The sequence below is a fragment of the Leucopleurus acutus genome (genome assembly GCF_964270905.1).
Source record: "Leucopleurus acutus genome assembly, chromosome: 6".
NCBI classification, from domain to species: Eukaryota; Metazoa; Chordata; class Mammalia; order Artiodactyla; family Delphinidae; genus Leucopleurus; species Leucopleurus acutus.
The window spans coordinates 57,262,819-57,277,487 of record NC_139149.1 but is presented as its reverse complement, the minus strand read 5'-3'; the positions used below and the strand labels follow the sequence as shown (position 1 = coordinate 57,277,487).

At 41.1% G+C, this 14,669-nt stretch overlaps 1 protein-coding gene across 1 annotated transcript in view; it reads right to left on the bottom strand.

The window, feature by feature from the left end:
* Positions 1-14,669, bottom strand: part of MYO3B (myosin IIIB) — a gene marked incomplete at both ends in the record, with an annotated part of 388,194 nt that overhangs the window by 79,623 nt on the left and 293,902 nt on the right. The window contains 2 exons of the mRNA XM_082841630.1: positions 206-269; positions 1,235-1,295. Coding sequence (XP_082697756.1) covers positions 206-269; positions 1,235-1,295 — 125 coding nt within the window. The remainder of the gene's footprint in view (positions 1-205; positions 270-1,234; positions 1,296-14,669) is intronic.

Sequence of the window (14,669 nt, the reverse complement as noted above, 5' to 3'; positions counted from 1 at the left end):
TTCAGTGGCACAGGTGGGTGATAAACTGCTACTTTTAATGCAAGTTTTGTTTCCAGTCTTTATGGCTTCCCAAACCTGAACTTTCTGCTAACATTAGGTTATATTACTATCTGCCTTCTACACAGTCCTGCCTAAACAACTCACTAAAAAGTACAAAAGCATGCAAATGGTAGAAACAGCTTGCAATGCAAAATGTTCTTCTTACCAGATTTTGCAGGGGTTCCCCTCGAGGGTCTCAGTCCTGGGCGATCTGGAGCAGCATGGCATGTCTGAGAAGACACAGACTCAGTCCCAGAAACTGAGTGCTTCAGAAAGACCCAGTAAAAGAAACATTATTTTTATCCTCTGATGAGGCAGCCTTAGAACTTGGCTTCCATTTAACTAAGGGACCCTTAACCTCAATGGTACTAGGGAAAAATCTAAGTATATTGGGGTCATGTGGTTAGTTGCACGTGTCTTGCAGCAGAATTGAGTAGAGGTCCTCTCCTTGGGGCAATTACCTGCAAAGTCTCAACACCTTTTGCTTCATCCATTTATGTCTTCCTTTGAACAAGCCAACCTAGCCCCCTCTTAAATTAATTATAGTCCATATAGAAAACAGCTATGTGCTGATTTTCTCCTATACTAATTTTTATCCCTAAGAAAGAAAAAAGAAAACCTATAGGAAGGTATTAATCTACTTAACATTTCTAAGTATATCATCCAAAGGATTTTGTTTTTTAATCTTACATATGCTCAGCAGAGTTACTGGCAAAAACTGTACATTTTCTTCATTTCATCCTTTCAACATCAAATAGTAGGCAGTAAAAATTGGATCAGACTTCAAAGCCTGCTGTGGGCTCCAAGTCACAGAGAGACGCCTCCATTTCACATATTGAATTCGAGCAGGATATCAAAGTGCTACCAAAGAACCTCAGGTCCTTACTCAAAAAGAGGCTCTAACATCTGTAGAGAGTGGAGTGCACAGACAAATCACCTCAGGGAGCAGCTAGCATTTATTCTCAGCAGCAAATTCCCAGGCTTTTGATTCTCTCTTCACTGTACCTCCCTGTCTCTCTGCTGAACCAAAATTCTTTAGCAAGCTGGGCTTTTGTCTCAAAGCCTTCAAACTATCACTAACAGTGCATGTTTGGATGGCCTGACCAAGTCGCCATAGACAGGCACCACGACCATGGACTTGGATGAGTCTGTAATAAGGATACACTGTTACTTCAGAATCAAGATGTCCTTCTACCTTATTTGAATGTCCAGCGAAGACATCACACCCTTTTGAAGAACGCTGGGCTTGTGAATGCCTAAAAATAAAAATAATAATAATTTTTAGAAGGCCTGAAAATGATAATTAAAAAAAAACTTAAAGAGGGTTGCTTTCCTCCAAAAATGGATCAGAAAATACTCTTTAATTAAGATTCCATTGTTTTCCATTCCAGTCCTTGGTTAGAAGGATATGGTCAACTTAAGGAAATGCATCCTACCAGGTGCTGCTCATACACCCACAGTCAGCCTGAGATGCTAAGACCCAAGAAACTGCCCCTTTTAAAGTTGTGTGATCTAATCTAGTTTACTATTGGCATTCACAGACTTTGCCAAGTAGCCAACCAAGTTGATGCGAAGGCTCTACTTCCCACCCAGCACATTAATCACGTTGTTAAATAATTCAAAATAGATCCTGTAGTCAAATAAGTTTGGGAAATGCTGAACTATACATAGTTTAAGAGGTTTCCTTACTGCAGAATGATCTTTCACAATCACAATATGAATTTATGGGTTTCTAAAGTAGGGTGTATAGGGGGAGAATTCAGTTTCCTAAACTACTGTGACCGAGAAATTTAAAAAGTGATAACCTATTAACATCTAGTAATGTTTCATGGAGCAAAGTTTGGAAAAATCAACTGTGCTGTGCCCCAATTTCCAGAAATTGGAACACACGGTATAAAAGTGTGATGGGGGCTTCCCTGGTGGCGCAGTGGTTGAGAGTCCGCCTGCCGATGCAGGGGACGCGGGTTCGTGCCCCGATCTGGGAAGTTCCCACATGCCGCGGAGTGGCTGGGCCCGTGAGCCATGGCCGCTGAGGCTGTGCATCCGGAGGCTGTGCTCCGCAACGGGAGAAGCCACAACAGTGAGAGGCCCGCGTACCGCAAAAAAAAAAAAAAAGTGTGATGATTATAACTCACTGTTCTATAAACAGACTCTTACAACTCCTCTCATATGGAACCCAGGAATGTGGAAAGCACTGACTAGGGGAAGGGAAGTCTGGATTCTAACTCCTGCCTCAAGATCCCTGATCTTCCTCTCTGGTCTCTCTGTCTCTGTATCTCTTATACACACACATGCATGCATGCGTGCACGCGCACACACACACACTCACACACACACATACACACACACAATTGGGTAAATTTCTGTAGTATTCTGGGTTCTAGTTTTCCTCATCTATAAAATGAAGGGATTGAAATAAGTTATTCCTAAGGGCTCTTCTAGTTCCACATTTAAAATCTTATTCTTTATTTAAACTGACAATTTCATTTTTTGAATTTCTGTGAATGGTTCATTGGTATTACCTTCAAAATGCATCTATATAGATTATAAACAATATACCCATTTAAAAAATATCACATCAGCACCTGGGGAGAGGAGACTATGATGAATATAAATATATATTTATTTGTGTGTGTATAATTGTTTATCATATGTCTCCCACTATGAAATGTAAGTTCCAAGAAGGCGGGGACTAGGTCTGCTTTATTCTGTACTCTATATTAGCACCTAACCCTGTGCCTGGTACACTGTAAGTGCTCAATAAATATTTGACAACTTGAATGAATGAAAGGGCTAGTGGACCCCCAAAATATGTGCCATGAAGAATACCCTTTACATTAAAATTAAATTAAGTAGCATTTATATAGCCCTTCATATTTTAAAAAATGCTTTTATATATCTAATAAGAATTTCACAACCATCTGAGCTAAGTGCTTTAACTGTCCCTATTATATAGCTGAATAAACTGTATTTCAGAAAGGGCAAGGGATCTGCCCAGGGATCATGGCACATACCTGGCAGAGCTAAGACACTGACCCCTGTTAGTTTGACTCCAAATCCTCTGCTCTTCCTCTGAACAATGACACCCCCCTCTCCTATGCCCTTAGGTCTCTGTGCATTGGCCCAAGGAACTCATTCCTGCCAGTTTAGGCAGGTCTCAGTGGCAGTGGGACACCTACAGAACAGGTGGATTCAGTTCTTCTAGGAGTCCTGATAGGCTTTGGAGAAAATCTAAGGAAGAGAGTTTAGCTGTTGAATTACCAAGAGGTCTCCAATTTCTGCCTTACCTGTACCTACAAGAAAATGAAACCTCTTAAGAACTCCTCTTGCTTGCATGGCTTTTCAGGTCCAAAGGTCAGTGCAGATACCCTCCAACAAGACACTGGCAGTCGGCTCATGAGTTTGACTACCTTCTTATTCAAGCCTTTGGGAGAATCTAAGGCATCTCAATATAATTTTTACATGTGTTACATGGTTTTAAAGGGCGGAGGCAGGATGGGTAGTGTCCAAAGGCAAATAAATGAGAAAATACTTGACTAAACAAAGTTAGGCAGGTTTCTTTCCTAAGATGATTTCCAGAACCTTTAACTTAATAATATGCACAGTGAAACCTTAAGAGTGGGAGAGAACAGGCAGCATCCCCCAGACGTTATCCTAACAATGGAACCCTCCCCTGGAGCATGTCAGAGGCCCTGGTTCTTATAACATGCCTTAGAAAACACTAATCTGAGCAGCCCTTCTTTGAAACAAGTTCCAATTTGCCTTTCAAAAAAGGGTTAAGTCAATTCTCTTCAAAAGTCTAACTGCCTCAACTCCTTTGCAGCAAATTTATCAGATATGTTGTCATTTGCCTCAGGGACTTGAGCCTGGCAACAAATGGATAATGCTTTTGCAAGCTGTCACCACCAAAATAAGGAAAAGCACAATGAGAAAATATCCAATGCTTATTGCCTGCACACATGCCACCAGGCCATGGGCAAAGCATGGATACATGGTTATCTCATCTAATACTTCCAACAACCATGTGGATTGGTTCTATTTTTATACCCGTTTTACAGGTGAGGAAATTAAGACTCAAGAAGCTAATGACTTGTTTCATGTCATAACTAGTAAATAGTGCAGCATAAAACCTGCCTACATAGAAAAGGAGACTCCAAGGGAAATTATTGATTCAGATATGAATTATCAGTTACTGATAAAACCTTAGACAAATGATTGATGGTGAATAGGACATTCATATGGTGCCAAAGTACCACCGTACAGATTCCTTCTTTAGGTCACAAGGGGAGCAAGGGAACTGCATATGGGAGAAATCAGGTTACCATCTCAATCCAGTGCAAATCTTAGCACCACTAATGCCCAGACAATATTGTCTTGTGATGTGAGGCAATATGAAATATTTGACATCACCCAGGATATTTGTATTTTTTCTTTTAGTCAAAACATTTAACTTTAATCTAATCAAAGCTTTAGATCTAACTTATAGTTTACCCCAAACACAAGGTATAGAGGGGAGGGGAAAAGCTAGGACTGCAAAGAATCAAGCAGACAAATGTAGAAGGTGAGTTATTTTATGGAATAATTGGCTCATTCTCTTAACAAGTCAGTGCCATGAAAAAAGGGAGTATTGTATATTAATAGAGATTTAGGGAAATAACAAGTTGATGTAATGTTCTCGATTAGATCTTGGCTTGGACAAACAGGTGTAAAGGACAATTCTTAGAACAATTGGGAAATTCTGATTGGTATTAGATGATATTAAGGAATTATTCATTTTGAAGCATGATATTATTATTTTGAACCTGCAGGAGAAATTTTTTGAAATAACACTGTTCTCAGCCTCTGTAAGGAATCTGATGCTAAATGACAGAAGGTTATCAAAGGGTGGTGAATAGGAGGTAGTTGTCTCTCTAGAAACGATTCACTGCATATTTCTAGGGCTCCTGTAGCCTCTCAGAAGTCATGACTAAAGTCTTAAGCAGATTGCCTCCAGGGCTTGGCCACTCTGCTGCTTTACTGCAGTCACTGAATTGTGGGTTCTTGGGGAGATGAAAACTCTCCATCACCACTGAAAACCCTTCTGCTGGGCCTCTGCCTGAAAAGCCCCCGAGACGAAAGTCACATTTGATTCCCTTTTCTTAACCCCCAATCCCAGTGCGACCGGATGAGAAGCAGGGGCAAGGCTGGCACACGGCTGCCAAGAATGCCCGAGCATCTCTCTTGTGCAGCAAAGATCCATGGGGCCAGCTGGCTTAGTCATGCTGGGCTGGCAGCACTAGGTGAAGTCACCTTGTTCCAAAACTGGGTCTCAGCTTTGCAGCCTCCGAAAGTCAGTCTGCCAGTTTGCTGAGGGGTAATGATGTTTTCGAGAGCTGAGTTGTACTAACCAAACTCAGAAGAGTCGTATTTGAAAAGTAGAATGCCAGTGTGTGATTTTACAGTGAATACGATAATCTGGACTATACTTTCCCTCTCACTAGTTGGCTGATACACTCTGGAGACCAAATTACACATAAGAATGGAAACAAAGGAAGCAGGGTGCTCTTCCAGGATTTGACCAACCAGGCTGGTCTTGTAACTGGCCTTTTTCAAGTTTAGGGTTAGAATCAGTAACTTTTTTCTTGGACAGGAATAGAGACACGCTACCCTTTGACTCTCCATTTTCTAAACTTCATTTAAATTTCTTTGCACAGTTTTTATTAACTTTGATAAAATTTGCAAGATTGTGTGTTATCTTTTATCAATTATAATGTAGAATGGCTTCTAGACAAACTGAGAAATCCATTAGTCATCCACAAATGAAAGCCATTAGTCATTCACTTGCAAGCATAATCTAATTTCAAAACAGGATAGGTTGCAGCTTATTCACTGTGGATTGATTTTTCTTAGCTTCCCGCTGTGTCCAGATTTGGGAGTAGTTCTCTTTGTAAACTCATGTCTTACTTGGTAGCCCTGGGAGAAAGGCTAATCAGCATAACCAAGCAAATTTGTTCCTGCCTCTTCAATAGCTCTGAAAAAAATCTTCTGTACATGGAGCTTTTAATACAAAGAGGTCATTTCTTTTTCCCAAGAATCAGCAGCCAATCTACCCTGCAAGAGGTATGCTCAGACCAAGATATTTTAACACAGTAGGAGGCCCATGAATCTTGAGGGAGGCAGGTTTCAGACAAATAAGTCATACAACTTCCCTTCTGGAAGTTATTACCATGAGAGATAATAGAAAACATAAACACCTTTAGAAATGGTTTCAATAAGTTCAAGTTCTGAAGGTAAATTAAGACATTTAAGGGATGACATCAGAGAAGAGGACACTGACCTGTGTAAAAGATCCTGTGCTAAACTGAGTGCTAACAAGGTTTCTATATGAACTGGCCATAGGTTGAATTGGCAACTCAAGCATACTTACTTAGCTCTTATATGGAATCTGAATATTTTAAGGGTTGAGGGTATAACCGTGGAACAACACCCAGACCTGAATCTACCCACGCTGTCACTATGTATCAACTCTTTCCTGATTTATATCAGCTAGGTGTCATTGCATATTCTTCTTACTGCTTATATTTATTTAAATAGCTTTGAAGGCACAGGAGATTGGAAGATAATGTTTTAAGAACACAGATTATTGTGTTAAGTTCGAAGGCACCCAAAGTGTATAAGTTAATGCATCTTTTATTACAAAAACTGAAAAGTTAGGATTTCTAGAATGCTTTGTTGTTTTCTATTCACCACCACCACCTAAGTATTTGCCAAGCACACACTAAATCTCCCCAGGGTTGTATTCATACTTCTGTGCTTTTACCTGCAATGTCATCTCCTCTCTTGCCCACCTGGCCACTGCATCCGTACCCTTTAGCTCAGGGGGTCAGCTGCTCTGAAGAGCCTTTCCTGTCCCATCCCCATCCTGGTCACCTCTTCCACTCAGGGCAGAGTTGGAGGCTCCTTGGTGTGTTCCCACAGTCTACTGAGCATAACCATACTGAAAACTTGGTTCTGTAACTGACTCATCTGGTACCATATCTTGACCAATTAAAAATGCAAATCATCTACCAAAGGCAAGCTTCATCAAATTTTGATCAAGGGAGGGAAAGCAAAGAGCAACTACCATAATTCACTTGGCTTCTGAGATATCACAGTTCTTCTTATTCCTGTGCTCATCGGTGTTATCTTTTCTTCTCTATTTTTTATTTGATGAAAATGCTCTAAACTCCCAAGAGGTCTGAATATTCACCAATCCCTAATCAATGAAAGTGTAGCAATATCTGACTTTCTCCCCAAAGTAAATGACTAAAAGAACTGGTGGTAAAATGTTTCCCTTTTTTTTCCTCTGTCTGATTAAAGTTTTTTTCTGATTAAAAAATAATATATATTCACTGTTGTACTGTATAAAATACAAATATTCAAGGAGAAGAAAATAAAGTTCTGGGAGAATCTCTACACCCAGATATAATATCTTTCTGTATATGTTTTCAGATGCTTTTCTATGTATATAATATACATTTAAAAAATAATGGCTCATGATATATTTGTTTTAACTTTTGTATTATGAGCATCTTCCCATACATTTGTGTGGAATACAACATATGTAAGTGTGCACATATGTCATATTTATGGTTGTACAATATTACATTGGTTGATTATCATAAATGATTTAGGGCTTCCCTGGTGGCGCAGTGGTTGAGAGTCTGCCTGCTGATGCAGGGGACACGGGTTCGTGTCCCGGTCTGGGAAGATCCCACATGCCACGGAGTGGCTGGGCCCATGAGCCATGGCCGCTGGGCCTGCGCGTCCGGAGCCTGTGCTCCGCAACGGGAGAGGCCAAAACAGTGAGAGGCCCGCGTACCGCAAAAAAAAAAAAAAAAAAAAAAAAAAATGATTTAAGTAATCTCTTTTTTTGGATTTTTAAGTTGTTTCCAGTTTTATGATATTATAAATAATGGGTCATTAAAGATATGTGCATATAGTTATGAGTACCCAGCCAAATTTGACTAGGATAAATCTAAATTTAAGACTATTAGGTTAAAGGGTGAACAAATTTTCTGTTTTAAAGCTTTTGAGTTGTATCATCAAATTCTCCCTTAAAAAGCAACAAAAATGAACACTCATGACCATAAAACTATGAAAGGACCCATTTGCTGTATCACTAACACTGGGTATTATCAGTCTTTTTAATCTTTGCTTACCTCTTTAGCCAAAAAAAAAAAAAAGTGGTAACTCATGATTATTTTAATTGGCATTTCTTTATTTCTAAAGAGGGAAAACATTATTCCTGGGCTTTAATATATGGTATGAAGGAAATACAAAGAGTATAGGAGAAATGAAAGCAATAATCATGCAAAATAAGATCACCATCGCAGTAGGAAAAAAGGGAAACAAAGAGGAATGACGACAGCTTTTGTATTATTTTTTTCTCACTGGGTTTGGCTACTTGGTAACTTTTCTGTTTTGAGTGCACAAACAGCATGTATCTGTTTCTGTATCTCACCCCAAGTCAGTGTCATTACTGAATGAGTTGAATGCAAGTTATACTGAAAGTTATGGATATTTCTTTGCTCTTGGACACAATTATTCTAAGTTTTAGAACATGGCTCAAGGAGAAATTCATCAAAAGGGCTCAGAAAGGCTGATAAATGTTTCATAATGCCACTGCTGTACGTTAGCACTATTAGTTTATGTACTTATGGTAATTTCCCAAATCCCACTGAGCCCTTTAAATTTGATCATATTTGTTTGCCTCATTGTTTTTCCCCAACCATGAGCCCATACAGCATTAATTTGCCACTTCTTGTATTCTCATTTCTTTTTTTTTTCTCCTTTGCTATTTTATTGCAGGCAGCTGTCACTGTGTAAAGTCTAAGGTAAGAGCCAAAGGCTTTTCTTCATTCTGCTGAGAATGCTTGCCTTATTGGAAAAAAAGGACACTCAATGGAGAGCCCTTCAAGTAACCTAAACTTAAAGTAACCCACAAAGCTTACTTCAGTTCTTTGCCAGCAACCAAGGGAGCCAAGAGAAAACCCGGCCTCAGGGCTGGGGATGCAATTAAGATGCAGTAGTAAGGAAGAGCACGTGACCCAAAGGACTGCATGGCCATGGGCTGAGGGCCACAGCACAGCCAGAAGAGCTGACCATTCAATCCTTGCATCCACACTAGAAATGTAGATCCTACCAGGGTCTCCATTTCACAGCTGAAGCTTGGGCCGTTGGAGGAACCTGCCCAGGAGGTACCCAGATACGCAGATACAAACCCAGATCCTGTGGACACAGAGCGTGTGCTCTCACCCTCCAGTGCCATTTTGTTACTGGACTCCTCCAGATATTCACTCCATCATATTTAGGATCTTAATAAATGACACCTGGGGTGACAAACATTTAACTCTAGAAAACCTAGCAGGAGGCAGATCAAGTTAAATCCAGAATAGGTCTGGAGGTAATCCTTAGCCCCTGACCTGCTGACCTTTTCTCACCTTATGTCTATGGACTAATATTAAGATTATACACATCTGTGCCACACTCAAGGCTCCAATTTGGTGGCAAGCCTTCTTGAGATTCTCTATGATTATAAGAACGGATATTACATTGTGCAATAGGGTCCTCGACAGCCTCCCAGACATCACTCATTCATTCCACAAATATTTATTGAGCCCCTTTAATCTGTCTCCTACTGTTTTGGAGGATACAGCAGTGAACAGGAAATCTAAGATGCCTATACTCATAAGAACCTACATTCTAGCAGGGAAGGTGTAGATAATAAATGAAAAAATAAGTAAATATGTTAGCATGTTCAATAGAAGTAAGGGCCAAAGAAGAAAATTAAAGCAGGGAAGGGGCATAGGAAGTGCTGGTGGCAGGCTCTGCCATTTTAGATGAAGTGGGTACAGTAGATGATATGTGAGTAAAGACCTTAGTAAATAAATGGGAATTGATGTCTTTGAATACGTTTTCAACTGAAAGCGCCTAACAGGTAAAAAACTTTATATGTTATGGCACATAGAGGTCAGAGGACTGATGTAAACACTTGGTAAAAGTTTAGCAACACACTTTATGATATATATATATATTCATGATATATACATACATATTCATGATATATTAGTTCCCAAGCACTTGGGCTAGTGTTGCCATATAAAATACAGGACACTCAGTTAAATGTGAATTCCAGGTGCAAGGTGAATAGTTTTTTTAGCATAAAAATTTTCAAGTACTTCATGGGACATACTTAAGCTAAAAAGAAATTTGTTGTTTATATAAAGTTCAAATTTCTGTGGGTATCCTGAATCTTCATTTGCCAAAAATGGCAACTCTAACTTGGGCAAATCAGCACCTCAGCTTCTGCACTGGCAAAATATGAATAAAAACTCTTGCCAGGGCTTCCCTGGTGGTGCAGTGGTTGAGAGTCTGCCTGCTAGTGCAGGGGACACGGGTTCGAGCCCTGGTCTGGGGGGATCCCACATGCCGTGGAGCGGCTGGGCCCGTGGGCCACAACTACTGAGCCTGCGCGTCTAGAGCCTGTGCTCCGCAACAAGAGAGGCGGCGACAGTGGGGGGCCCGCACACCGTGATGAAGGGTGGCCCCCGCTTGTCACAACTAGAGAAAGCCCTCGCACAGAAACGAAGACCCAACACAGCAAAAATAAATTAATTAATAAACTGCTACCCCCAACATCTTCTTTTAAAAAAAAAACAAAAAGACTCTTGCCAAACTGGGGCAAAAAGCCTAATTTGTCCTTTCTGGCAGAATAAAATGAAAATATAAGAACAGGATTTTAAGAGGATTAAATCGAGAGGTATACATGGTCAGAATTTAGAAATAAAATGCACACTCAGCAAAGCGCTATACTTATTGCACTTCTGAAAGACAAATCCCTGAACTTGGACACTTCAGGCTCGACAGGGTAGAGAATGACAATGACAGGTATCTGGAGTGGCTTCCATTCTGTAACCTTTGTCTCTCCTTTGGGCGGGGTCACAAGGTAACTTGTAGGTTGAGTTACAGTTTTAGCACTTTAAAGGGTAGATTAGGCCAGGCATAGATTTGTGGAGGCAAAGGAAACTACATATATGTTACTACATATATTTTTCATGTTGTAAGCAGGGAAACTGAGGCCCAGAGGGGTGATAGGACTTGCCCAGGTGAGTGAGAGGAAGAGATGGGTCTAACATCCACGTTTCTTGGATGATGCTCTTGTCGCCCGTGCAGGCCCCAAAGATAATATTTAATCCAGTTTTCCCCCTTTAATTCTGAAAGCAGTGTTCACTTCGGGGAAAGAGAAGCAAGAAGCCCTGAAATGAAGTGCAGGATGAGCCTGGCACTAAGTGATGAGACCTAAAGACAGATGAGGGCGGGGGCATGAGGGTAGAGGAGGAACACTTTAGGGAGTTCTGAAAAACTAAAGTGAAAAAGCCTGAACAAGATTGTGTGCAGCAGGTGCTGACCAGTCAGCGAGGTCACAGCGGAGAAGCTCGAGGACAGACCCTGAGCAGTGCCATGCTGATGTGGACAGACATGGAGGTGTGGATGGGGAGGGATCAGTTTCTAAAGAGAAAATGGCTGATGGACTGTGCTGTCTAAAGAAGGGAAGTAGCACTGTCTTACTTTTTTCATTTTAACGTTTTATTTTGACCTAATTTCATTTTTATAGAAAAGATGCAAGAATAGTATAAGGAATTCTGTATCTTCCTCAGCAGGTTCTCCAAATATCAGCAATGTATACATTTGCTTTATCCTCTCTCTGTGTCTCTCTCTGTCTTTCTTGTTTTTTTGTGTGTTTTTTCGTTTTGCGGTACGCGGGCCTCTCACTGTTGCGGCCTCTCCCGTTGCGGAGCACAGGCTCCGGACGCACAGGCTCAGCGGCCAGGGCTCACGGGCCCAGCTGCTCCGCGGCACGTGGGATCTTCCCGGACCAGGGCACGAACCCGTGTCCCCTGTATCAGCAGGCGGATTCTCAACCGGACTCTCAACTCTCTTCCCTGCGCCACCAGGGAAGCCCTCTGTCTTTCTTTTGGTACATGTATACTGATAACCATACACACATACAAATACATAAAATTTTTCCTGAACCAGTTGAGAGTCAGTTGCACCTGATACTCCTTTATCCCTAAATACTTCAGTGTGTGTTTCTTAAAAGCAAGGGCATTCGTCTATATGACGATAGTGCAATGATCAAAGTCAGGAAATTAATGTTACTATAATGCTATTATCCAATGTATAGATTATACTCAGATTTTGCCTATTGTCTCAATGATGTCTTCTACAGAAAAAGAAAATTCTGGATCATACATTGCCTTCAGTTGTCGTGTTCCTTTAATCTCCTTTCACCTGGAACAGGTCCTCAGTCACCCTTTGCGTCTGACTTTGAAGCCCACAGGTCAGTCAGTTTGGAAGAGGTCCCTTTGTTTGGTTTATCTGCTGTTTCCTCATAATTAAATCAGGTTATGCATATTTGGCAGGAAATCCACAGAAGTGATGTTGTGCTCTTCTCAGTGCGTCCTATCAGGAGGCACATGCTGTCAATTTGTCTGATTACTGGGGATGCTAACTTTCATCACTTGGTTAAGGTGATGTCTGCCAGATTTCTTCCACTGACCTTTTGCAATTAATAAGCATCTTATGGAAATTTACTCTAAGACTATGCAAATAGCTTGTTACTCCTTAAGCTTTCACTACCAATTTTAGCATCCATTGAAGATTCCTGCCTGAAACAATGATTATTTTGGTAGCTGCCAAATGGTGATTTTATGCCTTCATCCTTCCTTTTACATTTATTATTTCACATCTTACTGCAAGGAAAAGCTTACTCTGTTTTTTTCTTCCTTCCTCCCCCACTTCCCTTCCTTCCTCTCTCTCTCCCTTCCTTCCTTTCTTCTTTCCTTCATTTCCTCCTTCCATCAATGTGGATTCATGAATTCTTACTGCATTCAATATTCTATTCTTTTATTATCATTATTTATTTTGATACTGAAATTGTCCTCAGTTTGGCACTTGCTTAATTTTAAAGGGTTGGGATTAACAGACTTCAAAATGAGGACTTTGGAAAGGAATGTATAATACTAGAGATTACGTAAAGAAAGGTGAACGCCTCCGAAAGAACAATAGTAACTCTCCCTATTACTACTATTCATGAGTGCTTTTTGTGTGTCAGATGAAATGCCGTGTGCTTTGTATGTGTTCTCTCATTTAACTTTCATGACCTGGTGAGGTAGTCATTATGGCATTTTTATCTTCCATTTAAAGACAAGGAAACAGAGGTTCTGAGAAAATAAGTAAGTTCATCAAGATCTTACCCTCAGTCGTAGCAGGTCTAGTGGAGTCCAGGGCCCCTGCTCTCAACCACCAGGCCACCCTACAAATAGGTGTGGAAACCTTCAGGAAAGGAAAAGGTCTTAGAAGCAAGGGGCTGCACTGTTACTGAGGGTAGCTGGACATTTGTTCCAGGATCTACAGTCATCTGAACTTTATGCATTTTTACAAATGGGGCATTTGGAAACTGCCTACAAGTCTGTCATTAGTCTAAAAACTTCCCTAACCTGCACTGTGTAAAGTATCCAACCCTGCCTAAAATCCAGGGAGGAAAGAATAAATAAAGTGCTCATTTGTGCCAATGTCAGCTGACACAGTTCGAGAAAGACATGAGTTGGCCAAGTCACCCAGGGAGGCATTCTCATGGGTCAAGACAAGTGAAAGCCAAATTCAGGCAGAGAAGAGAAAACTAAGGGAACAGTAGAGCAAGGATTCTTAAGAAATTAAGTATCTATTCATCTATGGAGATCCCAGGTGAAGACAGTGCTGTGGAGCCCGCCCCCCCAGGCTAACATACTAGATCCTTCTTCCTGCAACAATACCAGAACCTCTATCACCACCAACACCACCATTTTTATTATCACATTTCAGATTCTATGCGAATGAGCTTGGGTGAAAGAAATATGGTGCATGCTAGTGAAACTAATTCAAACAACCATCCTGCCCTAGAGGGAAAAGCATAACTGAATCTGAGAATAACACCCGTACCCTCCCAGGAGGAACAAACTAAAAATAAAAGACAACAAGGTGCTTCCTGCCAGTCAGTAAATCCAATAAGAAGATGCCTCAACCTGGCGCTGGGCAGTTAACAGTCAGCCCGACTCCCTCCATCGGAGAACGGCCATGTGGTTCTCAGAGCTGACAGCTGCCAAGCAGAACCCCTCAGATTAACCCATAGGTGGTGTTGAACCACTTCCCATTAAGATATTTGCAAAGCAAACAAAAATGATAGCCCCATTCTGAGTGCTGGGAGCCAGCCAGGAGCGCTGGCTGCTCTTGTTGACACAAAGAGCTCTCCAGGGAGGGTCTGGGCCAGAGCGCGGAAGGCCACTCCTGCCTGTGTCTCCAGACCGTGTTGATCTTAGGCCATTAGAATCTTGGTATCAGGGACTGTTTATTATCTAATTTCCCAATCACAGCAGTTGCTAGAGCTCTGTTTCACCAGAGCTCTCTATTCCTCTCTGTCTCCCTGACCTACACCATTCAGATGAAAAGAAAAAACTCAACTCTCCTCCTGTTATGTCTACTCATCAAGGAGACAAGTCTGAGAAGTTACTAAGATGCACACAGAGAGTGTGGCATTACCACTGTCAACAGCTTCTGTGGCAAACACTCAT